Source organism: Pinus tabuliformis, chromosome 1_2, assembly GCF_031772625.1.
Source record: "Pinus tabuliformis cultivar Carrire ecotype Pingquan chromosome 1_2, CPIR1, whole genome shotgun sequence".
Classification (NCBI taxonomy): domain Eukaryota; kingdom Viridiplantae; phylum Streptophyta; class Pinopsida; order Pinales; family Pinaceae; genus Pinus; species Pinus tabuliformis.
Genome location: NC_142298.1, coordinates 468,641,737 through 468,661,517, shown reverse-complemented (window position 1 = coordinate 468,661,517; position 19,781 = coordinate 468,641,737). Strand labels below are relative to the sequence as shown.

Sequence of the window (19,781 nt, the reverse complement as noted above, 5' to 3'; positions counted from 1 at the left end):
CAATGATCATTTGTTTGGATTGATCTAGAACATTAGGACATAGCTATTTATATCCAAGTGTTGGATAGAGGTTTGGTTGATGATTGGAACACATTCTGCTTCCTAAGACTGCATAGAAACCTTGTGGAGTGAAATGATAAGATTATAGCATGATTTGTTTACAGAACTAGTGAGAGGTTACTATGAGAACGGAGCTGGAATATATAATTGTTGTATCTAACAACTGTTTTGAAGGGATAAAGTAATGCATATATTATTTAGATTACAGAGAGGAAGAGTATTGAATACACATAGAACGAAGACAAATGGCAAGAAAAAGGTTGAAATATCTGTGCATGTTGACTTGTGAAGCGATGTTTAGTATTCAAAATGTCAAACATTGGATTGGTGTGGAAGAGAGCTAGATTTATGACAAATATAGAGTTTAATTGTTGGTGTTAGATGGCATAGTGCAAACCTGTAGCAATGCATGGGTATAGGATTGATGGCTAATAGTTTGATGTTGCAGGTTTCATATTCACTCATTATTTTACATGTTAATAGATAGTATTATAGTTGTGAACTGAGTTTGTTTGAAGCCAATATTTTGACACCATTAATGTATCTCCACGCCAATTATCCTTGTATTCATGTATTGTTATTGTTGTAAGACTTTGAGAGATTATTTCTACCAAGGCCATGGTTGATTAATGTGTAGGATTGAATGTTATAATGGTTTTGTATACGGCTAAGTGATGAGAAAAGTATATTATTGTTAGTGTATGGTGAGAGTGTTGAAGAGATGAGATAGATTTTGTTGATGTTGATTGTATTTGTTGAGCTGATTGGTTGACATGTTGTAGAGAGTGTATTGTTGATGTACTTAAACAATACACTCCGAAATGTGTCCCTAGTGAGTTTATGGAGGTTAGGGCCTCTAGCAAGTGGTGGCTTGCCAACATAAGAGTGGTGGATCCTTGTTGGTAGTGGCCAACAAACAGTTGATAGAGAATTGGGACTTCCTAGCTAGTGGTAGCGAACAAATTTGCAACAAATATGCCCGACGTGTCGAGGCAGACTCAGGGATCTCGAAATTTTTTTGCCATGGAAAACACCCAGCCAAGGAGAAAATTCACAATGAGTCACCGAGGCAGAGCTGTGATGGAATTCTTTTTTTGCTCATAAAACGCTCCAAGAAGTGTTCGAAGGAGCCTTGTTGGCGCTCGTTGGTGGCGATTAAAGGGCAGAAACTCATGCCATTTCATACTATTGCTATTTACCTCCCCAAGGGCCAAGCCATCTGTAGGGACCTCCAAAGCGAATGTTCGGTCCAGTCCCCCACACAGCCTCCACTCTCTTCTGTAGAGAAGACTTGTAATGAAATGTGACAACGAAGGTCACTATGAAGCCTCGGGTGGTGAGTTTCTTGGCAAGGTGCATGAATGGAATTAGGTGGCCATGACCAAGAGATAACAGCGTCATCACATGATAATTAGAGACGGTCCTCATTCTATTCACCTTCTCCATGCCTGACACCATTTTTATCAATTCGAAAAATTGGGATCACTAGAATGAGAAGCTCAACTGAACTAGAATCAGAAGCTCGCGGGATTTAGGAAAGGGAGCCGCTTCTTCAAGAAATAAAAAGAATAAGAGAAGAATAAGAGGTTTCACATGAGGAAAATTTGCGTCCATTAACTAGTTAGTTGAATTGTATATATAGGGAGAATCTTGCTACAAAGAAGACCAGCAATGGATCTTGAACAATTGATGTTGAAGGTTAGTTAGTAAAAAGGCAAAAAGCATGCAAAAAATGGTGATGGTATGAGTCGTATCACTTGTTTATCCTCGCAGTTAAGGTACAAGGGTCAAATCATGGCTACACAAAGGGCCATTAAATTTTCTCGAACTTTTCGTGTAATAAGATGTTAAAGCTAAGTATATCGCAAGTACTTTCGGGAATCTTTCAAAACATTTATTTGCCTTAATATCATATTTCTATAGTTTTTTTCAATATCATGCCTCATAATTCAAACACTAAATTATGGAAAAAATCTCGAGAATTTTTACATCCAAACTATCGATATCTATAATTATTTTCTTGAATAGAATTTTTCAAAAATATTTATTTACCTTTAATATCATGTTTTTATAATTTGCATTCATAGTTTAATATCATGACTTCATAATTCAAACACTAAATTAAAGAAAAAATAGCCATGATTTTTACATCCAAACTATTGATATTGATGATTATTTTCTTGGAGATTAGAATTTTTGTGTCAAGAAGGTAAAGCATGTTTAACTGTTCACAACGATAGTGAAGAAGGTAAAACATGGTTAACTGTTCAAAACCAACAACTATAGTGAACTGTGAAATCTTTCTGCACAATATGTTATGAGTTATTTAACCCCTTTTATTTAAAATTATTCACAATATTTTTATTGTTTTTATTAAGTTAAACATTTAATTATGATTAAATAGCTACCCGATAGGTGTTTTGTGTCCCTATGATGAGTTTGGCTAGACGAATTTAACCAATCACATCTTTCAATTTCATCCTCCTCGACCTAATCATTTTTTACCACGTAGGTGTAGCTCAAATTCGAGGGCTCCGCTTGGGCAAACTCACAGTATGCCAAGTCAACGGGAGCTTACAAAGAACACAAAGAAGCATAGTTAGGGCAATGTTATGAAAGATTTTTTTTTTTGGCTTTCTATGATTAAACGTAATGTGCAGAGTAAAACCTATTTTAAAAAATCAGTGTAGTAATAAATATTTGCAAAGATTTTAATATTCAAAATAATACATAATATTATTAGGAAAATCTCATCACAATTATGGATAACGGTGAATATATATAACCAATTTAACAGTAAATTACATATTTTTTATTGAATATTTATCTACCATTTATAAGTATGAATTTTCAAACTAAAATAATAACCTACGATCCTTTTTATTGAAAAATATTAAATCTTTAAAAAAAATTCTTTAATTATAATCAAATATAAAATATATTAATAATAAAAACTTTGATGAATACATTTAGCAGAGAACTAACTTTTGTTTTCATTTTGCAATGAGATTTCAAAATTCCTACCGCGTTCTCTGTATCCATGTTACATGCAGAACCTCCGTTCTCTGTATCCATGTTACATGCAGAACCTCCGAGCATATTAAATGCATGTATTTCTTCCAGTTATCCAAGCTTCTGAGCATTTAGAGTACTTAGACTCACAATATAGTTCAGTGAAAGCGTTTTTTTATTCTGAAAAAGGATAATATAGTTTCGTGTTATTATTTAGGTTTAAAAAGAGGAAATGGATCTCGGTCACCCTTTCTCCACTGTAAGTCTAACAATACTGTTTTGTTGTTTTGTTGTTTAGGGTACTTAGACTAACAATATAGTTCAGTGAAAGCTTTTTTTTTATTCTCAAAAAGGATAATATAGTTTCGTGTTATTATTTAGGTTTAAAAGAGAAAATGGAGCTCGGTCACCATTTCTCCACTGTAAGTCTAACAATACCGTTTTGTTGTTTATAACATTATTATAAAAATATCGTCCTACCAGGGCCTTGATGCGCACGGCTTAACAACATATGCTCCATGTTCCGATTCTGTATATCAAAGAAACATACTACAAGTTTTTCACGTAAACAGAAAATAAATTTATTATATTGGCTTCAAATCTTTAAAGGAACATGTGAAAGCTCAATTCAAGAGAAGAAGACTGAGAATAACAATCCATTTCGGAGTCTTACAAAATAAAAAAGAACCGAAAATGAGAAAATGCAAAAATTGTGATGCAGACAGACCAGAATGCGATTCCCCTGGTTATAAAACCCTACACCTATTTAAAAGAAATCGTCGAAAGACGACCGGAATCTAAGCGCTGGTGAATTTTGTAACGGCCTTAGTACCCTCAGACACAGCGTGCTTGGCGAGCTCCCCTGGAAGAACGAGTCTTGCGGCTGTCTGGATCTCCCGGGAAGTAATAGTTGGTTTCTTGCTGAGGCGAGAGAGTCTGGATGCCTCGCTCGCCAATTTCTCAAATAAATCATTGATAAAACTGTTCATGATTCCCATGGCGTTGCTGGAAATACCCATTTCCGGATGGACCTGCTTCAGAACCTTGAAGAGATAGATCTTGTACGTCTCCACACTTTTCTTGTGCTTCTTGCTCTTTTTGTCTCCTTCCTTTACTACCTTATTCTCCAACTTCGAAGACATCTTTTCGGTTGAAGGGGAATTCCCCGCCAAAGGCTTTTTCCCGGCCATGGGCCTCTTCTCTGCCTTCGGGGCCATTGATGTCACTATCGTGACTCGAACCTGACACCACAGAAAAGACTCGGTGTTGCTATATCTGTGAAAAGGAGAAGCGTCTATGCAAAACGAAAGCAGGAGACCGTTTCATTAAATAGGGGTTGGAGTGTCTTTCCTATTGGCTGATCTCTGCGCCACCGATTGCTGATGTATGCCAGATTCTAACGGTGGGTTCAAACTTTGACTACAAATTAATTGGTGACTAGGTTACATTCATTTTAAAGGATCAAAATTTTTTTTAATTCCAAAAGCTATTTTCATGTTAAAGAGATTCGATACCTTTTCACATTTAATAGATTCAAAATTAAAAGGAATTTACGTTTGTTTAATTATTAATTATAATGATAATTATTATTTTTTATGTTATTTTATTTTTAATTTTAATTTTATTAATTTTAATTTTAATTGGTTAAAATGTTTCATTCATAATTATAGTTATAATTATTAATTATTTTATTTTATTTTATTTTGATCCAATCATAATGTTAAACATTATAACTTCTCTATCAATGATCCCTATCCACGGAATAAATTCCTTAAAACTAATCCAAGCCTCTTTCAAGGGTTCATGGTCACTTTAAAAGTTTTTTGCAATATCTTAACTATAAATTTTTTTATTTTATGTTTTTGGAAGAGTAGTATGATAAGTGATAAATAAATATTTTGAATACGAGGTAAAATGTTAATGGTTGATTTTAACGGTTTTACTGGAATAATAGTTTTGTTATAAGTTAAGGATTGATTTTTTATTTACTTTTTTATTTCGAAGAGTATTGTTATAAATTATAAATAACTATTTTGAATATGAAGTCAAATGTTAATGGTTGATTTTAACGGGAAGTCAAATGTTAATGGTCGATTTTAACGAATAATAGTTTTGTTATAAGTTAAGGATTTGATTTTTTATTCACTTTTAATTTCGAAGAGTTTTGTGATAAGCTATAAATAAGTATTTTGAATATCAAGTCAAATGTTAAAGGGTTTTACTGGAATACGTTAAGGATGGATTTTTATTTTTCATGGAAGTTTGAAGAGTTTTGTTATAAATTATAAATAACTATTTTGAATACAATGTCAAATTTTGTTAGTTGGGATTTATTTTAAGATGGTTAAATTTTAAAATTCATAGTAGTTGAGTGAGAATTAAATCAAGTGTGAAGGTGCTTAGTCTAACTAGGCGGAGGAGTTCCCTGGAAAGTTATGGAAATTCCGGTCATATTTAGAGAAAATCCGGCAAGGATTTTTGTAAATCCAAGTTATAATTGTTAAACTTCAAAATTGTAGGTGTCATAGAGGTTTTTGGCCATCCGCCCCCTCATTAGGTGACTCCGATATATATATATATATATATATATATATATATATATATATATATATATATATATATATATATATATATAAAGGTAAGTATTATATATATCAGTGTTCCAAAATGTCCATACATGTGTTTATTTTGTAACAAACTTTCGGAATTTTAGTTTAATTATTAATCAACCAAGATCCATCTTAACTCTCGAGAACGGAGATATCAAATTTCTCGAGGTGCAAACCTCCTTTTTAGTAAAAAACTTCAAGAAATGTTTAAACCTAGAGAGATTCGATCGCTTTGGGAGATTGATATATCCAGAGTTAAGATGGATCTAAATTGGTTTAATTATTAATTATTAATAATTTTAATTAATAATTTCATTTTTTACTTTTATCTTTATTTTTATATAATTTGACCTAGTCCATGCAAAAATGTTATAAAATTAAATTGAAAAAATATATATTTATAACATATTTTGATTGTGAAATGAGAGATGGTTTTTGGGCATGTGGTATTGATGAGCCATGATATTGGTATTGTAACAAAGTTAATAATATCCATGGTAAATTTGGGGTGAATATCCATGGTTAAAAGTATTTTTATTGATGATGATGGTTAATGTCTCCTAAGACCAAAGACCAAACACTGGTCTATCCGACCTAAAGAAACAAATTATTTATTTTGATTTAATATTTTATTCCTATGCTCAAAAAGCTTGGAGAGAAGCCTCCTGAGCTCACTATAATTTTGACATTGTAAAAGGCTAGGAAGGTCATTATTGTAACAAAGATTGCGAAACTAAGATCTAATGTCGAAGATCTAATGTGGTTGTACGCGGGGCACTCTAAGAGGAAGTGGTTTTCATCCTGGATGTTCCGATTCTCACATATATGGCAGATCCTTTCCATCCATGGTGTTTTAGAAACTGCCCAACGACCTATTTTACTATGGAGCTCATGAGAATTCGTTCTAATCTTTGCTACATTAATTTTCTTCTTTGAGCTAGTTAAAATAGAGAGATACTTTTGATCTTCTAGGGTGGGGTTGATGACCTTCTTATAATAACTTAATTTTCTTTTAGGCACTAAATCTTTCTCACACCACATTTTTTCTTCGAACTTAGAAGTAACAATATCTTTAATGTTATTTATGTTTTGCAATGCATCATTTTCGTTGATCCCCCAATAGTTTAACCAGGCCCTTGTGTCTTTATGCCACCCTTGATTGAGCCTTAGGTGGTTTTGGCTGGAATTTAAAGCTAGCTTAGGAAGTCTGTGATCGTCTATGCTATTGAGTTTGTGCTTGTACAACAGAAACCTAAGCATAGCTAGGCTCTCAATAAGGGAAAGACCTGCTTCTATAAGGAGAATAGGATATGGTGTATTACTTTTAATTTTCAGGTTATAAGTTATAAAACGCTTCTGGATTTGCTCAATATTTCTCCATGATTCTCTGGAGATGCTGCTACCCCAAACCTCACAGCCATATAAGATAACAAGAGTGACTAAAGTTTCAAAGAGGAACTTCTTTTTATCCCACATTACGAGGTTTGTTGTTTTACAATTATTTTCAATACCAAAATAAGTTTTCCACCCCCCATTAATCCTTTTCTCAATCCTATGGTTCTAGTTGAGCTTGTGATGAATATCAATTCCTAGGTACTTGTAAGAATACACTTCCTCCAAGTTATTATTGTCATACATAAAATTAGTGTAAATGTCCTTCTTGGATTTGATAATCATAACTTTTGTTTTGTCAATGTTAACAGTCATACCCATGGTAGAGCAGAAATCCTTCAGAAGCCTGAGTTTCTTATCAAGATCAGATGGGCACCTTGCCAAAAGAACAATATCGTCATCATAGAGAAGAAGGATGACGACTATCACAGCTAAGATCGTGCCATCACATCCTGCTTCCTCTAAATAGCCTTCGAGCTTATCGATGTAAATGCCAAATTGGGTAGGGGAGAGGGGGCAACCTTGTTTAACTCCGATGTGACACTTAATATCTTTTGACCACCCCTCATTGCTCTTTAACTTGGAAATTACATTCTCGTATAACCTTATAGCGGCAACTGTCAACGCGAGAGGAACCTTTAGCTCTTCTAATCTATTCCAAAGGTTGTATCTACGAATCGTATCGAAAGCCTTTCTAAAGTCCACAAAGCAACAAAATAAATTGGATTTATCATTACGTCATTCCTCCGCAACGATCCTAAGCGTAAGAAGGTGGTCTGTTGTTGAGTGATGCCTTCTGAAACTTGCTTGGCCTTTAGCCTGCTTACCTTCACTTTCAAGCCATATTCTTAACGTCTTTTCCAAAATACTACCATATAACTTGGCTAAGAGAGGGCTGATCATAATTGTTCGATAATTAGAGGGGTTATTTGTATCCCCACTTTTAAAAATAGGGATAATGAGGCTCTCAGTCCAAGGTTTAGGGAACCCTTGCTTGACTGCTTGATTGAAAAGCTTGTGGATGGGGGGATGAGGACAGGACCTCCAATTTTTATGATTTCCGTGTGGTAACCTTCAATTTCCTTAGCTTTCCCATTAGCGAGGCGATTAACCCCAAACTTAATGTCTTCTAAAGAGAAAACTTCTTTCGTTGTGAGAAGGGTTTCCACATTTAATGAAATTTAAATGTCCTTACAAAATTACTACTTTAATTTATATGGTAAAGAGGATCATAATTTATAGTTAATATTTATATCTTATATATCTTAATGTGATAGAGGGTTTAGATATATCTCAAAAATAATTATAATCTTTTTGTTTTTAGATTTAATTAAAAAAATATTATAAATTAAATTTAAATAAAATAATTTGATTGTGAAATGAGGGATGGTCTTTGGGCATGTGGTATTGATGAGACATGGTATTAGCCCATGGTATTGTAACAAAGCCTATTTATAACTAATAATATGTATGGTAAAGCTGGGTGAATATCCATGGTTAAAAATATTGTTACATAGTAAGTTTATTATAAGTATTAAAGTTTTTATGTGCTTATTAATTAAATTAAAATATGGTTACAGAATCATTATTTTAACTTATAACGTTAAATGGGTCATAACTTATAACTACTACTTATTTACTCTATATTGGGTTGTAGAGCTTATGTACGCTACTTTTAACATTTTATTCATGTATCAATGGTTGAGATTTATTATGCATTTTTTGTGTAATTAATTAAAAAAATTCTTGAATATCAATTAGGGTTTTTGGGCATGTGGGATTGGGGAACCATGGTATTAACCGATAGTTTTGTAATAATGCATATTTACAAGTTAAGAACTCCATGGTAAAGTGAAGATGAATCTTCATGGTTAAATTTTTTATCACATGTCCTTTTAAAAGTATAAATGATGAACTCATATATTTTTTTTGTAATTAACAATTAGAATAATTTACAATAAAGTTATAATTTAGCTATTTTATATGCTTCTTTCAATCTAGTAATGTGAGATGTCTAATGTGATAAGTGTTTTGACAAGTTTACCAGCGATTTCAATTATATGGTTGTGCTAGTTATCAATAATTGTTAAGTGGATTGTAGGATTTAACCTCCATATAATATTTTAGCATATTCTTAGTACTAGTTACAGATCAAAGGTTGAGATTTATTTCAAAAATAGTTATGCCATTTTCATCAAATTGTTTGAATTATATGGTTGTGCTAGTTATCAATAATTGTTAAGTGGATTGTAGGATTTAACCTCCATATAATATTTTAGAATATTCTTAGTACTTGTTATAGATCAAAGGTTGAGATTTATTTCAAAAATAGTTATGCCCTTTTCATCAAATTGACTCTACAACCCAGTATAAGGGATATGTGTAGGTGTAATGTAAGAAAGTTTGTCAACATTTTTTAAATATCAATAAAAATATATAGGGGAGAGCCACCAGTACACGAACCCCTCCACCTCAGAACACAATAATGCCACAAAGTCATGCCTCAATGTTGTACAACACGTGGTGGCTGCATGCATCCACCTATCCATCGTACATGGCTATCAGTTCAACAAGGTCTAGGTAATGTTTGGTATAGGTTAGGTTTAGTCTTTGAAGCTTGTGTTTGACACCGTGCATTTCTATTTGGGTCTGGTTATTGTTCGCCGCTGCTCCAATGGCGTTCATTGCCATAACTGCCCTTGGTGCTATGGATAGTGGATTATGCAGTAGTTTTGATGGTTGTGCTAGAGGTTGTTTGGTTGTTACCATCCGTTTTGTCTTATTTATTGGGCTGGTTTTTCTTCCCCGTCTAGTGTATTGGGTTGGGTATTTGTCTATGTTCATCCCTGTGGCAGATTTAGCTCGACCTGATGTTGGATATGGTCGTTTCATGCTCCAAATGGGTTTTTCAAGTTTTTATGTTTTTTTATGAGATTTTTCGTTGAATTTCGTTTGTTTTTTGTAGGTTTGGGGAAGTCTAACAATGTTTGATGTTGTCTTGTAGGCCGTTGTATGATTTGTAGTCTAGGCTATGGTTTTTGGACCATGTGGGGTTCTTGTGGCTTGCTGGCATGGAGAAAGTCCATGAAACAATGACTGGAAGGTAGGACACTGTCCTACCAACCTATATACCTATGTTTTTAAACACATTTAGCCGAAATGGATGATTGTGCCTTTGTTCTGCTTGTGTTTTTAAACACCTTGAGCTATGTTGGTTTCAGGTTTTGTGGGTTTTAGGTAATTTTCTGAAATTTAGCTTCAACTGTGTGCATTTTGTGTTGGTTTTGAGTTTTGTGGGTTGTGGGTTGTGGTTTATCAATGAGTTTTGTGGGTTTGGGGTTTTGGGTTTTGGGTTTTAGGTTGTGGCTTTTGGGTACAACATTACCATTGTTTGATTGACAATCAATATTAATAATATCATGTCTCTCAACCCTTTGATTTTGTTGAGTAACTCTTGTTTTTGTCCCATTTTCCATCACTTTTAGGTTACATAGTATGTGAATCTAGCTATAAATAGATCTCAGGATTATCTCTGAAAACTTGTTCATCAGCTTGGTATTTAGGGTTAGTGTCTAACATTGTCACATCTTACATTGTTTCAACGTATTATGAACATGACATGACTTCAAATTTCTCATTTTAGAAGTGAAAAAATGTTCCTCACTCGCCTCATGACAATCTCCACCACTGGTTGGGATTTCATTCAGTTTGCATGTGTTTCTGCAGAGATATTATTTGATTGATAATCTAAAGTGAATTTGGTTTGATCATATCTGCACCTTTCTAAGAAAGTAATATCATTCCCAAACTGGTTTATTAGAGAATATGAGATTTCTTTTTTTTAGTTCATGTAATTTAGTGTGCAAGTCAAATTTCTCATTTTAGAAGTGAACAAATGTTATGAAAATATATCTTTTGACTTCATTTCCTGATTAGTTCTTATACATTTATCAGATTTACAGTTAGATACGTGAGCCCATTTATAAATATTGCATCTACCCAGTCCAAACTTCATTTAGTTCTATTTCCTTTGCAATGTTGTTTCAAACTAGATTTGATTGATCTTTGCTTTATATTATTTTCTCTTGAATTTCCTTTAGTGGGAACAAAGGAATTCTTTTGTTTACTCCTTCTGTAAGCAGACACGAGACTGGTTTCCATTGCACTTCTTAACCACATGCTCCTTGAAATATCCTTCATTTGAAAAAGAAAATGGTCAATAATACTAAGAGTCCCCATGGTGGAAAGAGCTACAGTGAAGATTCTACCTATTATTCAATAGTGAATATGTTTAGATCTTAATTACAGTGTGATAATTTTTTATCTCTATATGTGCGATATATAACCTCTCTTGAAATAGGAACAAATCTTTTCCACTGGTTAGATATTACATATCTCTTTGTCTCTTGTTGAATCCCCTCATGCTCAGTTTCTCACTAGTTATTAGTATATTCTTATTCTTACTTATTGGTGTCAGTTTTGTCTTCTTCCTTCCCACCTGTACTCTTGGTCTCCTTATTGTCTTCTTGATTGGGGGTTATCCCATGTTCATATCTCCTTTGTGAATAATCATTGAGGTTAGCTTCCTATTCTACATGCTTCCTGATGAAGCCAAGATCATCCTTATCTACATCAATCTCCCATTATTTTATTGGACAATCAATAAATCTCCTTAAACCATCAACAAAAACAAGTTCTGGAGTATTACCAACAGTGGTCTGACTTGGGGATACTTGATGGCTTCCTATAGTAAGCCTTGTTGAGAAATCAATGCATGTAGGTATTAGGGTTTCATTCCTCTTTTATTGATAATTACTTGTGATTTATGTTAACTTCTTTTCCTTCTTTATTATGTTTCCTTTCATCAAATACTTACCAAATTAAATGATTATCCTGGCCATAATTTTTGTAGTTGGATCTTCACATCAAAAAAAAAAAAAAAATCAGATCGTAATTCCAATTCAAATTCAATAGAGTTTAGATTCTTGAATTCAGTTGATCTAACTTTTATTAAATTATTCCATTAAAGTTCAATTATCTACTGATCATAACAAACATTCTCAAATCAAGTAAAACTGGATGTAATTGTGTAGAAGAGAATGGTATTTTTATCATTTGTAATCCTCAATCTGATGAATTGGATAATCCTTAATTATGTAGAAGTTTAGATTCTACTATGAAACAAACCAACATATTACATCCTTACAAAATTCACATTGCAATGTGCTTACAAAAAATAATTCATGCCACGCCTATGCTTGATGGTCTCCATTTCTTACATTGCCCAAAATTGTTGAGTCTCCTGCTTGACCCAAGTATGGTAGACTACCCAATATTGGTTGATTAGGATGTGCTTGAATGCTACCATATGATTGACTCCAATTTGATCCTTGTAGCCATGGAGGGACTGAGTAGCCCAAGTGTACATTTGTGTTACTAACCCCGGCACTGAGTGCAAGTGTCATATAAACATAGTTAGGACTTAAACTTGCACTATTAGGGGTATATCAGGTGGTCACAACTGTTGGCTAATAGTGGGGGACTTGGATGTTAATCAGGTCTTGGTATGATGATGTGTGCTCTGCAATGTGGTCCAGCGTGTTGGACATCATCCTATTTTCATCAAACTAGCTTGGACCATAGACTTCCCTGCTTGTCGCCCCTCCTCTTTGATTTGGAATGAGATCTTAGATTAATATAAAGGTATTACAGACTCATGTGCAGGATTAGCCTATATTACTTAGTGCAACGAATCGAAAATATTGTGAATAATATAGACAACGAAGCAATTAGAAAAACATAATAGACACATGCATAACACAGAAAATAATCAAGGAGTTCACCCAAAACTCCTAGGCTACATCCCATGGTCTAGCCTTCAGTGGTGACCTCTCTATTATGTCTTCAAGAGAAGAGTTTTACAAAAGTTAGCTCAATTTGAGTCTCAACACAACAGATACAAAACAACAGGTGTTTACTTGAATCCCTCAAGTGTCTCTAAGTACACAGACTCTCTCTCTCACTCTTTGTCTCGGCATTGCTTGCCTCTATCTCTGTCATTCAGCGGCTTTTAAGCCAATTGACACTTGTTTGTTCGTTTTCCCTTTGGGGCTCTCTAGCTTCTCGCCTTTGTCCGCTCAAATCCCCTCTGAGCATTAACCAATCATGGTATAATGTCTTCAGGTATGGTGGCCACCTGTTTTGTAAAGAAAGGGACCATCGGTGCCTTTGAAATCCCCAAAATAGTCGTTCTCTGCTTACACAGAGAAATGCACAAAAATACGGGAAAATCTGCCAAACTGCCATTTATCGACTTGAAATATTATCAATTCCACCCTATAATCCTTTCGGATCCATCTTTGGGTGCTATCGCAAGTCCACCATTGATCAATGTGATCGTTGATCCAAAGGTTGCTATCAATTTTGGGTGGCTTATGCACACAGATATTACCCGCCCGAAAAGTTGGTTTTCTCTCTCTAGTGCCTAGCCACATGGCGGCCAGTGTATGGGCTCAGGCGGAGCCAGTCGAATACTACTTACTGCCTGAGGCCTGCCCAAAATCTCGCTCATTATGGAACTCAAGTGTAAAAACAATGTTCGAGAAGGATACCTACAAGATTGTTCGAGGACCACTGGTACTGATGCGAGGAGTTCAGATTGGAACTCTGTACAAGCTGCAATGTAGCACTATTTTTTATGGGTGCAACAATTCTCTGGTTCCTGAAAGTGAAGCAGAAAATCTAGTGGTCTCTAGATAAAAGACCATGTTATGGCATCAAAGGCTTGGGCATATTGGAGAGAGGGGCCTTCGAATACTTCATGGTAAAGGTATGGTAGAAGGTATGACTAATAGCTCTTTGGATTTTGATTTCTGTGAAAATTTTGTATATGGGAAGCAGAATCAGGTGAGTTTCCCCTCTGGTGGTAAGAGGGAGAAAAAAATATTAGAGTTTGTGCACAATGATGTGTTTGGACCTGTGAAGGTTCCATCGCTGGGTAAGTTTGTGTACTATGTATCATTTATAGATGACTTCTCAATGAATACATGGATATATTTCCTTAAGAAGAAATCTGAAGTCTTTGACAGGTTTAAAAAATTTAAGGCTCTGGTGGAAAACCAGACAGAGAAGAAGATGAATGTGCTAAGGACAGATAATGGTGGAGTTTTGCAAGAAGGTATTTGAAGAATTATGTAAGAAGTGAGGTATAGCATGGTAGACGACTACTCCATACACACCTGAGAAAAATGGAGGTGCAAAAAGAATGAATAAGACATTGATGGAAAGGGAAAGAAGCATGCTCAGTGGTGTCGGGTTAGGAAAATAATTCTGGGCAGAGGCAGTGGAGACTGCATGTTACATGGTCAACAGATCACCTTCATCAATGTTGGAGGATAAGACTCCACAAGATGTATGGATTGGTAAGAAACACTCTCTTTCACATCCGAGGGTATTTCGATGTGATGCATATGTACATGTTCCAAAGGAGAAAAGAACAAAGTTGGATAGTAAATCTGAAAAGTGCATCTTTATTAGGTATAAGGATGGTTTAAAGGGTTATAATCTTTGGAACCCAATAACAAGGAAGGTTGTGTACAGCCCAGATGTGGTGTTTAGAGAGGTGAAATATGTTATTAATCATGAATTCCAACCATAGGAAGCTGAGAAGATAGAGTTTGAGCTTAAGGAGGAAGAATCAAACTCTACAGAAGAAGAGGAATTAGAAGACGAACGGCCACAAACTCTGATTGTGAGAAGATCAATTTGAGAAAGAAGGTAGCCAGAAAGGTATAGTCCATTTGATTTATGTTCAAACTTTGATTTGTCTATCACTGATGATGATCCTAGAACTATAAAGGAAGCAGTAGATTCAGAGGACAGAAAACTCTGGAAAGAGGCCATGATTTATGAAATGGAATCTTTGCACAAAAATGAGGCTTTGGATCTAGTGGAGTTGTCGGCTGGAAGGAAACCGATCGGCAGCAAATGTATGTTCATGAAGAAGACAAATGCAAAAGGAAAGGTCGAGAAATACAAAGCTCATTTGGTAGAAAAAGGTTATTCCCAGGTGTCTGGAATTGATTTTGGTGATATTTTTTCTCTTGTTTCCAATGTAGCATCTATTAGATTACTTTTATCTATTGCTGTTGCTTTTGATTTTGAGGTAGAACATATGGATTTGAAGACAAAATTTATTCATGGGGATTTGGAAGAGGAGATCTACATGAAGCAACCTGAAGGCTTTGCGATGAAGGGTAAGAAAGAAATGGTATGTAAGTTAAAGAAGTCTCTGTATGGGTTAAAATAGTCATCAAGGATGTGGTATCAGAAATTTGATACATTTATACGTGGAATTGGCTTCACTAGAAGTACAGAAGATCAATATATGTATTCTAAATTAATTGGTGACCATGTTATTTATCTGGTCTTGTATGTGGATGATATGTTGCTGGTTGGAAATGATAGAAATTATCCAGGATTTGAAGACCTAATTGTCCTCCAAATTCGACATGAAAGATCTTGGTGCTGCAAACCATATTTTGGGCATGGAAATTAAAAGAGATTGGAGAAACATGAAGCTATGGTTAAACTAGAGGAATTATGTCGAGACAATACTACAGAGGTTTAATATGCAAGATAGTAAACTGGTGAAGGTTCCTATTCCTGTAGGTGTAAAGTTATCTGCTAAAGAGTGTCCCAAGACACAAGAAGAGGAAGAGGACATGTCTCGTGTTCCATATGCAAGTGCATTTGGTAGCCTGACGTATGACATGGTCTATATTAGACCAGACATTGCACATGTAGTGGGAATATTGAGCAGGTTTATGTAAAAACCAGGGAAGGAGCATTAGATAGTAGTGAAGCAGGTTTTTAGGTATTTGCGTGGCACTGGTGATTATGGTTTGTGCTACCAAGGAAGAACAAGATTGGACATAGTTTTGGATATCTGAGGCTTTGTTGATGCAGGCTAGGCTGGTGATCTAGATCAGAGAATATCAACAAGTGGGTATGTGTTTAACCTATTTGGAGGTGCAGTCAGTTGGATGAGTAAGAAACAATACTTAGAGGCACTATCAACTACAGAGGCAGAATACATGGCAGCCACTCATGCAAGTAAGGAAGTAGTTTGGTTGCAGAGATTGTGTTCAAGTATGGGGTTAGTACAGGGAGCTATAAGAATAGACTATGATAGCCAAAGTGTAATTTTATTGGCAAAGAACCCTGCTTACCATTCAAAGACAAAGCACATTGATGTTCAGTACCACTTTGTGAGGGATATGATAGAAGACAAAAAGGTGTTGCTGGTAAAGGTGGACACTTTGAAGAATACTCTATATGCATTGACAAAATATATGAGCTTTGAGAAGTTCTCTTGGTGTAGAGAAACAATGGGCATTGTAGGGCTGGATAGATGACTAAGCTCTCTTGTGGCCCCCTGTGGAAAGAAAACAACAAGTGGGAGAATGTTGGGTTCTGTTATATTTCTTCCATGTATAGCCCCCCTTCATTGCACCAATGTGTAGTGGGGAGGTCATAGGGGGTTTGAGGGGGGCAGTTAGTCCCCCTCTATGGGGTCCAGGGTAGTGCCCTGGGGAATTCTTTGCTGGACCCTATATGATTTTTTTTTGGACAACACGAATATTCGTTCCACCCCAGAGACCTCGGTGACTCTACCACTTCTGGATTACAACATAGTCAATGAAATGAAGAAAACTCGAGCCAACATCATTTTTTTCAAGTTAGCCAAAGTCCATAGGCAACGAGATATCCTGTTGTGCACATTAGGACAAACAGCAATAGAGAGCGTGACCTCTATTAGCAAGGGAGCATGCAGACCTCCTAGATCACTATCTATTGTGCTCCATACACTCCAAATGGAAGAAGCAAAATCAGGTTTCCCCTCATTCTTTCTTTCATTTGAAGTTTTCAACTAAAATGTCCACAACTACTTGGTTGATTCTGGCGTGGCAGCCAATGTCATGCTACTCTCCATTGCTAAGAAGATCAATGCACGATGGAGCGAACGATCCACCAGAATCATCCAACTTGATAGAACATCAGTACCAATCATTGGTGAACTACGAGACGCGATCATCCAAATATCCCATGACAGTTGAGTCCACCAATGCATCAACATAGTTATTGTGGACATACCGGAAGCATATGGCCTGCTCCTCAGTAGAGACTGGTCGAGCAAGCTAGATGGATATTTTGCTACAGATTGGTCTCACATGTGGCTTCCGTACAAGGGAAAATGCAACCAAATCCGAGTGTTATCAAAGAGGTATATGAAACACAATAGCACTCCCCTTAACGACGATAATGAACCATTGGCCTTCGCAGAACTCATGTTTGGCAATTGCTTCCTAGAAAATACATTGGAGTGTTATCTTGCACGGACAACCCCAACCTCATCAGTCAAGAAATTGGGACTCCTTCCTCGCCCAACTAATGATAATGAAACTTGTACAACTTGTTTTTCTGATAGTAGCAGTAGTAGAAACAATGACAGTAGCAGCAGTATGAGTATGCCAAATGGTCCATGTACAGACAAGCTATGGCCTATGAGCCTTGACAAGTCAGGGACACATGATGGACCAAGGATTGAGTGCACCTCAGTCATCCAAAATAATGGAAAATGCATGATTTCAAGATTTTTGAAGTTCGAAGTCACAAACAATGATGTTGAAGCACTCATGCTAAACACATGAAGGACCAACACTATGAATGAACAGAGCAACTTGTGAATCCACCATGATTCGAAGATGGCCAATCTTGGCACATGTTACACACTACAACAATGACCAATCTTTGACAACTTGACTGAAAGGTACCTAGATGGGTCTGCACAAGTAGATGATGACCTGAGTACCCACTACATGTGAACAATCCAACATGAGATTCCAAGTAAAGGAGAAGACAACCCATTACAACAAAGGATAGGTAACACATACATGTTGTTTGTACTCCTTTCGATGAAAATATTGACTAACATTTTAAGTGTTTGGATTGCTTTCAAAGTTCATCATCATACTTGGTTTGCTATTTTAAATCCTACAGGTAAGAAATCTGGGAAGATCCACTTACACATTGACTTCAGAAACTTAAACCCTTCCCAAAATAAAAACAACTACCCCGTGACATCATCCATGCCCATGTTGCACATAGTACCTAAAACAGTAGTGTTGTCTTCACTTGAAGGTCATTTGGAATGCCACCAAGTTCCAATAGCGGAGCCCGGTGGAGCGGCATTGGTCCATGAGAAACTTGGCTCACACATGCATCATTTGCAATCACTTGATGGGAGGATTGATAATCTTCCTTCCAATGGCCAAGTTCTCAAACATTAGTTTCAATAGGTCGGGCCGTTCTTGTGCCATGTACATAGTCTGCTTGCTGCTTGTTGTTTCATTTGGTTTGTTTTGCTTATTATCTTTGCTTTCACTTTGTTTGATTCTGCTTACTATGTTTGTTCATGTTCATTTTATTTGTTTGATATATTACTATTTTTGTTTCCAGAAATAAGTGTTGCCAACTTCTACGTTCTAGTTATTTAGTAGAGTAAGTGGTTGAAATTTGAAGAGACTCATGACACTGTAGCACTTGGCAAATCTTGTGTCTACCTTCTCTGTGCTTGGTTGTAACTTTTGGCCAATGAAGTCCTGACGGAAAATATGAACCATCTGTAAGGCAAGCTTTGGTCCAACTATGAGCATGTGTCCACACTAGGAAGCCCCATGCCTATACTAAACATTCTTCTCTGTGTGTCTAAGCTAATCCAACTAGTAGAGATGAAGAAGGGGAAAATCTAAATGAGCAAACCTATGTCAGAGGTCTTACATGCTTCTCTAAAGGAACAACCTCTTCTACTCTCAATAAGTCAGGATCCCTCTTCCACCCTCAAATAAATAAGTGCCTATGCATAGTCCTATTGAAAAATACAAAGGTGAAACAAGAGAAAGGCTTCCTGCACAAAGAGGTGAAGCATGCAGCTCCACCGGGGTACTGACTAGGCTCGCTGGTAGTCGAGAAATGTGTTTGTTCCTACGTGACTCTGTCAGGGTACTGTCTAGGCCTGCTTGTAGTCGAGCAACACCAGAGATAAAACTTATACTCTGAAAATATTCAACTCGCAAGTTAAAATACCCTTCCCGAATTTGAAACACTAAGATTCAAGCTGAAATTTTGATTGTGTTTCACTGAGTTGGCAAAAGGTGAACCACATATGTCTACGGGAAGTGGGGAAACTGAAGTAACTTGAATAATGATTCAATACTCCCAAAAAGACCAAGGCCCTGTGCTAGCAATGAACTGAAACAGAGAAGCTAGAGTTCTACCAGTGTGTCACCAAGTGTTGTAGCGACTACAACCACCCTCCAAAATTTCTGGCCTACACCAATTTTGGAGCCTCCCTTGAAGAGTTCACTTGATGACTGCACACACTCGGGTTCACTCTGTGAGCTCGTGTGATTCTTTACATCCACCTTGCTTGTTGATTACATTTAAGTCTTTGAATGCTAATGTCCAAGTCATGCTTATGACCATGTCCTAGTTATGCTCCAAGTCTTCACTTTGTATCTAGTTGTTGTGTTCGTTATGAAAGCATCTGTCACACTCACACACAGAGTCACATTCGTTGTCGCACAAGCATCAGCTCAATCAATGATTGATCAATCACGAGTGTCACGCTTGTCACTTGCACCATCA

General features: G+C 36.0%; 1 protein-coding gene across 1 annotated transcript; it reads right to left on the bottom strand.

The window, feature by feature from the left end:
- Positions 1 to 3,720: 3,720 nt before the first annotated feature.
- On the bottom strand, positions 3,721 to 4,309 carry LOC149206382 (histone H2B.9-like). Its single transcript, XM_089393696.1, has one exon. The coding sequence runs from the start codon at positions 4,287 to 4,289 to the stop codon at positions 3,870 to 3,872; it is 420 nt and encodes a 139-aa protein (XP_089249822.1). The 5' UTR covers positions 4,290 to 4,309; the 3' UTR covers positions 3,721 to 3,869.
- Between the last annotated feature and the right edge of the window lie 15,472 nt (positions 4,310 to 19,781).

Coding starts and splice junctions, on each gene's coding strand:
- LOC149206382 (XM_089393696.1), bottom strand. CDS start 4,289: ATGGCCCCGAAGGCAGAGAAGAGGCCCATGGCCGGGAAAAAGCCTTTG.